Source organism: Equus quagga, chromosome 11 (assembly GCF_021613505.1).
Source record: "Equus quagga isolate Etosha38 chromosome 11, UCLA_HA_Equagga_1.0, whole genome shotgun sequence".
NCBI classification, from domain to species: domain Eukaryota; kingdom Metazoa; phylum Chordata; class Mammalia; order Perissodactyla; family Equidae; genus Equus; species Equus quagga.
Genome location: NC_060277.1, coordinates 69,986,323 through 69,994,468, shown reverse-complemented (window position 1 = coordinate 69,994,468; position 8,146 = coordinate 69,986,323). Strand labels below are relative to the sequence as shown.

The following is an 8,146-nucleotide window of genomic DNA, read 5'->3' as shown; positions in this document are numbered from 1 at the left end:
AAAGACTGAGAAACTTGCCTACATTAAAATTTAAAGCCTTTACTCATCATCGGACAAAAAATTTTAAGTGAAAAGTCAGCTACAGTTAGAAGAGATTTGCAGCACATATATCTTTTCTGAAGTATCCAAAATGTATGAAAAACTTCTACAATCAACAAGAAAAATACAAGGAACCCAAGCGAAAATAGGCAAAAGATGTGAACAGGGATTTCACAGAAGAGGAAATACAAACGGCCCATGAATTTAGGAAAGGAAGTTCAGCCCTATTCATAATCTATTAAATGCAAATTAAAATCACACTGGAGACACAATGTCACACTCGTTATATTGGTCTAAATGAAGAAATAAGGTAATAGCAAGTTTTGATGAGAATCTAGAGCAAGAAAAATTCTTATACACTGCTAGTAAAACCAAAAGATGGTACGAGCACTTTGGAAAATTGGAAAACAATTTGATTTTATCCTTTAAATCTGAAGACACACAAATTCCATTCCTTATTAGAGAAATTTTTGCACGTGTGAACCAGGGGATGTGTACAAGAGTGTTCACAGAAGCAAAATACTTTGAAACAGAAAGAAATGATAGATTGTACTGTAGTCATACCATGCAATGCTAAACAGCCTTAAAAAATAAATGAGCAAGAGTTGTAGGCACAAATTTAATACTGAACGAAATAAACAAGTCAAAGAGCAATAACTGTTGAATGACTCCTTTCATATAAAGACCAAATATAATAATAAAATCTAGATGAGGGGAAGATGGGTGTTCACTGTATAATTATTTGAATGTTACTGTAAGCTTGAAAATTTTTGCAATAAAATGTCAGGGGAGAACAGTCTATCACTAAATAGAGGACCTGGCTAAATATCTTGCTATCAAATATACTAGTCTTCATAACCTTTGAACCCACTTATAGGAATCTGTTCTAAATATAGAAGAGCCACATGCATAAGGGGAAAATTTAAGTAACTTACATACCTACCAAGGGAATAATCAAGAAAACTTTATATTCACCACCTCTTTATTGAAACTCTCTCTTCCTTGACCCACTGTGAGTCTGGAGTTGGGGCTGAGGGGAATGGCACCAGAAGATGAGATTCCCTCTGATATTCTGTCCAGTGTCTTTGGACTTGGGCATGTCAGCTCTCTCTGACCTCTTCTGGGAGGCTCTACCATCCCTCATGCAAACTGACTTCAGTAGGACCCTCCTGTCGTTGCCATATTTGTCAGTTCTAAGGTGAAGTAACTTTCATTCTCAAGCTGAGAATACCACTGCATATGCAATATTGTTACATTAGTGTTTTATTTATGAAATACATTAAAAATGGTACTCATGGGCAAAGTATTATAAATCAAATAAAAAATAATCAAGAAGAGAGACATCGTAGACATTTTCAGCTCTTTCAGAATGTCTAGGCATTGTAGCAAGGGCATCCTGTTGAGTAAAATCTGTATGACAATGGCACTTAAGTAAATGTCATCATCATCATCATCATCAGTCCCAATGTAAATTAAATGGTATAAAAACTCAAGCAGGGGCCAGCCCCGTGGCCAAGTGGTTAAGTTCGCGTGCTCTGCTGTGGTGGCCCAGTGTTTCATCAGTTCGAATCCTGGACATGACACCAATCATCAAACCATGCTGAGGTGGCATCCCACATGCCACAACCAGAAGGACCCACAACTAAAAATATACAGCTATGTACTGGGGGGCTTTGGGGAGAAAAAGGAAAAAAATAAAATCTTAATTAAAAAAACAAAACCTCAAGCAAATTTTCTTCCTTCCCACTACCTAATCTTTATTACATGAGAGCTTTGAATAGTCACACATTTACATAATGAATCTTTTTTTCTTTTCCTTCACAGTTAACTGAGTTAAAATACTTCTGTTAACAAACAAGGCAACAGGCCTTGAAGCCGGTTAAAACTCCCCTCAAAACAAGAATAGAGGCAAGAAATATGATGAATATAGTTGGAGGATATGAGGAATACATGTTTCCCCTATCCTTTATATAACATGTAAGTAATTAAGTATTTTGTTCTTTTGTCATGAGGTAACAAGAAATCTAGTTTGGTTTCTTTTTCACTGAAGAAAATTAGCTCTGAGCTAACATCTGTGACAACCTTCCTCTACTTTTGGTATGTGGGTCACTGCCACAGAATGGCTGATGAGTGGTGTAGGTCTGCGGTGGGACCTGAACCCACAGACCCAGGCCATCAAAGCAGAGTGCACCAAACCCAACTCTATGCCATGGGGCCAGCCCCAGGAATCTAGTTTTGAGAATGGAGAATATCAATGGATGAGACAAGATCTTTGCACAAATTGGGGTAGAAACTACTCAGGACATAGGACAAAAATCAGAGATGGAGAGACTTGATTGCATTATTGTTTATAAAAGTGAAAAATTGGAAACTAAATACCCAATGGTTAATTAAGTTTTGGAACACGCAAAAGTCATTGTAAAATTTTGAAGAATAATACATTACACGAAGCTCAAAATATAAAGATAGTTTTAAAAAAGCTGATAATAAAATTTTAATCAATATCATGGCTTTTTGTAAACAAACAAAAAAAGTATTGTCTCTGCGTGTGTGCACATGCATATGCACAGTGATTAGCAGATAGCTACTTATTAAGGTCTGTCTTCTTTATGAGGTGTTAAGCTTCATGTGGGCAGGTACCATGTCTGTCTTGGTCACATTGCCTGGCAAATAACACCTTCCTCAATTAATAGTTGCTAAATAAATGAATGGCATTTCCCCATCTCCTTTAAGTAAGCTGAGAAGGAGCATCTGGTTTGGACAATGAGGAACTCTGGATACTCATTTCCTCCCCTCCTTTCAGTAGATTAGCCAGAAGTTGGCTTATCAGCTCAATGGAAGAATGGACTGATTACCAAGGCTGAGCTCTGCTGGAGGCTCCCCCGTTTAACAAGCTTACTTCTTCATCCAGGAGGCACTGGCTGTTAGGCAGTTGCCTAGATGTTTCCACTCCCACATCCACTTCCTATAAATATGTAGAGAGTTTGTGGGGAATTGAATCCCTCTCTACCAAAAACCTTGCCATACTGTATTCAGTCTAGTGATGTTCATGTTTAGCCCCACTCCATGTGGGAAAGGGAGAGTTCAGGGGATCATTGTGCTCTGCTTCTTCTCTGCTTGTGAGCTCTTCCACAATAAGACATGTGGTTCTATGTGTGTGCCTTTTGTACACTAGTGGGAAGCATGATACATTCAGTTTTGTGCATGTTGAGCTTGCGGTTCCTGTGGGATGTTCATGTAGAAATATCCAACATAGTTAGGTATTAGGTTCAACAGCTTAGTGCCTTAGATGGAGATAAAAATTGAGGCCCAGCAGCATGCATTGCCTTTAGATTGCTGTGGGAGTATAGAGGAAGGGCACCTAACCCAGCCCCCAGGGCTCATGGACAGTTTCCTGGAAGAGAGGAGACCTGTGTTGGGTCTTCAAGGATAGAGTTTCCTGGGTTAACAGGGTGTGAGAAAAGGAGACTTTCCAGGTAGAGAAGGCAGGCTTTGTCATGTCAGGAGGGAAATGTGCAAATAAGGGCTCCATTTGGGCTCTGTAATCTAGAGGTTCCCTTTCATGGACAGCTGTCAACAGAAATCTCAATTCATCCTAATTCTCTGATAACTTCTCCTTGGCCTATGACGGCCTTGAGCCACTGTAAGGCTCCTCAATGGATCCTGCAAGGAGCTTCTCCCAAACTTGCTAACAAAAGTCAGTGGGAAAGCTTTATTAATTAACAAGGAATTGTTTTTGATGCCTAAAGCCACCTTCAGGAGTTAGCAAAAGTAGGGTGATCCTGGTCTAGAAGATACTCCAAATCTTGACTCTTCTTTATGGTGTTGGGGGCATAAGGCTGGAAAACATTAAAGGTCAGGATATTATAGGGTCTGGATCACGCTGCAGGAGCAGAGAAAAGGCAAGCGTTTGAGACTGGAAGAGAAACCAGGTTTGAGGATGGTTAAAGTGAGCTGCGATGGGAGATGTGAGGTGACCTCATGAGATGATGGGGGGACACTGCTCCAGGGGTGAGACAGGTGCAAATCCTGCCCCAGGCTCCTCCCTCCTCTCAGTCCCATGCTGTAGGCAAGGCTAGGAAGTCAGAAGTCACTGCCCTCCCCTCCCAAGATGATGGGCTGGACTAACCCAAAGCCCCAACTCCATCCCCAATACTGTGTGACCTTCACTGCATGTTAAGACTTTCTGAGATTCCTTTCAACTCTGTAAAACGCTGATAAGAGCGCAAGTTCATAGTAAGTGCTCAGAAACAATTTTGTTAAATAAATGAAGGAATTTTGCTATATCCATAAAGGTCATACTTGGAAACATTTTAAGAAAATTTAAAACATTTTAAAGGTTCCAGAGATTATTTTGTCTGTGGCAAAGGCAAGTATTTATCTGGCTCAGGTTCCCGCTGGAAGGTGCTAATTTCTGAGGCCTCCAGGGGTTACAACGGGGCGGGGGGAAAATCCCATCATGAAAATTATGTCAGCCAAGTTGTTTGTCTCTTTGTCCCTTTGTTCTTTATAAGCTCTTCCCTTGTGTGGGCCTCTGAGCTGGAGTGACTACCCCTCGTCTTTGCCCAAAAAGTGTCCTTCCCTTTGTGTGGGTGAGTGTCATCCCAAGACCGCACTCTCACAACTTGGTTTCAAGTGAGGTTGAACATCCAAGTGGAGTTTATCTTCTGGGCTCTGGAATAGCTACTCTCTTCCCCCCAAAAATATTGTGTGGGCCTTAGGTGCTTGAACGCTAGAAGTAAGAGATAGAAAGGAGTCAGCAATGACTGAAGTTTCAAGCCTTTCCAACTGGGAAGATGGGAAGGCTGTTACCAAAATACTTAAGTCAAGAGCAGATTGAGAAAGAAGGCGGCTAGTGCAGATCTGGAGAGACTGAGTTTGAGGTGATGGTCAGAACAACATGCCCGTGGAGAAAAAGCCAGACCGTTAGATAGTGGTTGACCCATTGTGGACTTGGAGGACATCATTCTCAACGTTAATCATCAGAAAATGTCTTCCTCTGCTCACACCTTTTGCCCCTTGGGGAACTCCAACTTCAGCCTTTTCCTGTTCAGGGTACACTCCATGTAAATAACTTAAATACCCAGCCCTCAGTCAGGTTGAGGCAGATAACTGTGTATTTTGTTAGTGTGACCACTTCGGAGCTGGGGAAGGGAAAGCATTCTCTACTGATCATGTGTGAGCAGGTCACGGCACTGTAACAGACTCTGCCCTTATCTGGTCACCAGGTCCATGATAACATGTGTGTTGGATTATGTGCAATTAGAGCCAGGAGACAGAAGAGCAAGAAGCTAAGTGATGGTGGAATTGCAGGCAGAGGGAATTCAGGGTCTGGGTATCTGTTTGTCCAGCTGTGTGAGAGAGCTCAGCTGAGTACCCGGTGAGGCAGCTCAACTGGGTATCCACTAAACCCACTGGGAGCTTAAGCCTGGAAACTCATCCTGCTCAAAAGCTCTTTTTACATTTTTCTTATTCATTAAAAGATCAGTACTTTGGAGCCCAAATTTCCCAGATTCTGTTTGGAGAAACGCAATATCATCTTACTATTTAGAAAATCTAGAAGTCTAGTAGTCCCCAGCTATGGAGCTGGAGATGTCCTCAATGATATCTCCTCATTTAGTTTCACTGTTTTCATTTCATTCCATTTCATTCCACTCTTTTTCTGAAAAGTCCAGACCTCATGGCTTCACAGGTTAATCTGTTAATAGTCTGGGCAATAGGAGGCATCTCATTACCGCCTTCGCATATGATGACACATGTACGTGGAAACGGCAGGGACACAGGCTGTGGGGGAGCATGCTTTCCTGTCCCCTTGCCCTGAAGCCTCCATTTCATCCTGTAGGATCCTCTGTACCCAAATTACGGCCATGCCACCATCTGCAGGCTTGGAGTTTTCTTCTTGGAATTTTGGTCTCAGGAAAATAATCTTTCCCTTTAACTTTCAAGTGTTACATTGGTTGCCCTTTTTATGTCAATTCATCTATCTCTGTTTGATCCTATCCAATGCCACGATTATTGCCCATTAAGAGTTAAATTTATCAAGTCTTTTCCTACTATGTTTCAGTTTTTAGCTTCTAGTTAAATTTTACGTATCCTTCCATCCCAGCCCTCTCCTGGACATTGCTGCACTTTGTGGTTGCTATCAAGGTCTCATTCTCCTTTTACCACCATTGGCACCTTCTAGCTTTGCTCACTTCTACTGCTCGTGGAAGAGAGCCATGGATGGAGCCTCAGGAAATGACTCAGAGGTCACCGAGTTTGTCCTGCTGGGCCTAACGGAGACTCCAGCCCTACAGCCCATCCTCTTCGTCATCTTCCTTCTTGCTTATGCAGTTACTGTTGGTGGCAATTCCAGCATCCTGGCTGCCATCCTTGCTGAACCCAAACTCCACACCCCCATGTACTTCTTCCTAGGGAACTTGTCCCTGCTGGATGTTGGGTGCATCAGCGTCACTGTCCCCGCCATGCTGAGGCACTTCATGTCCCATAACAGAGGCATTCCCTATCAGGCCTGCCTCTCCCAGCTCTTCTTCTTCCACCTCCTGGCTGGGGTGGACTGCTTCCTCCTGACTGTCATGGCCTATGACCGCTATCTGGCCATCTGCCAGCCCCTCACCTATAGCACCCACATGAGCTGGGGAATCCAGCAAACCCTGGTGGCTATGTCTTGTGTCTTTTCCTTCACCAATGCACTGACCCAAACTGTTGCCTTATCTACTCTTAAATTTTGTGGCCCCAATGTGATCAATCACTTCTACTGTGACCTCCCACAGCTCTTCCAGCTCTCCTGCTCCAGCATCCAACTCAATGAGCAGTTGCTCTTTGCAGCAGCAGCCTTCATGGGTGTTGCCCCCTTAATCCTCATCACTGTGTCCTATGCACACGTGGTAGCCGCAGTCCTGCGAATCCGCTCTCCTGAGGGCAGGAAGAAAGCCTTCTCCACGTGTGGCTCCCACCTCACTGTGGTGGGCATCTTCTATGGGACAGGAGTATTCAGCTACATGAGACTGGGCTCAGTGGAGGCTTCAGACAAGGACAAGGGGATTGGCATCCTCAACACTGTCATCAGCCCCATGCTGAACCCACTCATCTACAGCCTCCGGAACCCTGATGTGCAGGGCGCACTGCGGCAGGTGCTCACCAGGAGACAGCCCCCCAAGTGAAATCCCTGCCTCTGGTCTTAATGAATGTCATGGACCACTTATTGCTTCCAAGAGGTATTGTGACTAGTGCAAATGGTATGACGAAATTGGATCAGTGACTGGCTTAGAAAGGAAAGTACAATAAAAATGATAATAGCTATTACTTATATGGTGATTACCACATGCCAGGCTACTGTTCGAAGTGACTGACATGTATTAACCCATTTAATCCTCATAACAACCCTGTGAGGTAGATACAGATTTACAAATTATGGGTTAGGAAACTGAACCTCAGAGAGGTTAAGTAACTTGCCCAAAGTTACACAGCTAACGAATGTCAGAGATGGGATTTGAACCTAGGCAGGCTACATCTTTAACTATTGCCTCTCAAGAGTAATAAATCATTTCAAGTAGGAAGGGCATCTGTAAGGTGGGGTGGACGGATGAGCAACAAAGAAGGGGAAAAAAAAAGGAAGTTCAATGTTATGGGGAACAGCTATTTGAATGAAATCGTATATGAATTAAGCTGTTTTGTTCCTTTAACAAATTTACAGTTTATTTCAGAGCAATTGGTAGAAGTTGAGAGGAAATTGCTGGAGGCTTATTTCAACAAATAAACCAACAAAAAGAGAACATATTTTAAAACCCAAATCTGAAGAAATAGGCACTGTTTGAAAAAAATGAGGTGGAGTATCTTCATATTGGACCAACAATTACAAAAAATATGTGTAATAAAGTTAATTAGAGTAAGAGATTTGGCTCATTTGGAAAATGAATGACTGAATGGAGATCAGAGATCTTGACTGACTCTCTGCTGTGAACCTGAACCAGCACTCTCCCTCTGCATTGCTGTAAGGAGGACGACACTCCATCGATTCAATTCATAGCTTTAAAAAGCTTTTTACATAATGCAATAAAAATGTATGCTTATTATAAATTTAGAAAGTGCAAAAAAATTAAAATTA

The 8,146-nt window shown here is 42.4% G+C and overlaps 1 protein-coding gene across 1 annotated transcript; it reads left to right on the top strand.

Moving 5' to 3' along the window:
• The first annotated feature begins 6,254 nt into the window (after positions 1-6,254).
• On the top strand, positions 6,255-7,202 carry LOC124247624 (putative olfactory receptor 3A4). Its single transcript, XM_046677108.1, has one exon. The coding sequence runs from the start codon at positions 6,258-6,260 to the stop codon at positions 7,200-7,202; it is 945 nt and encodes a 314-aa protein (XP_046533064.1). The 5' UTR covers positions 6,255-6,257.
• The last annotated feature ends 944 nt before the right edge of the window (positions 7,203-8,146 follow it).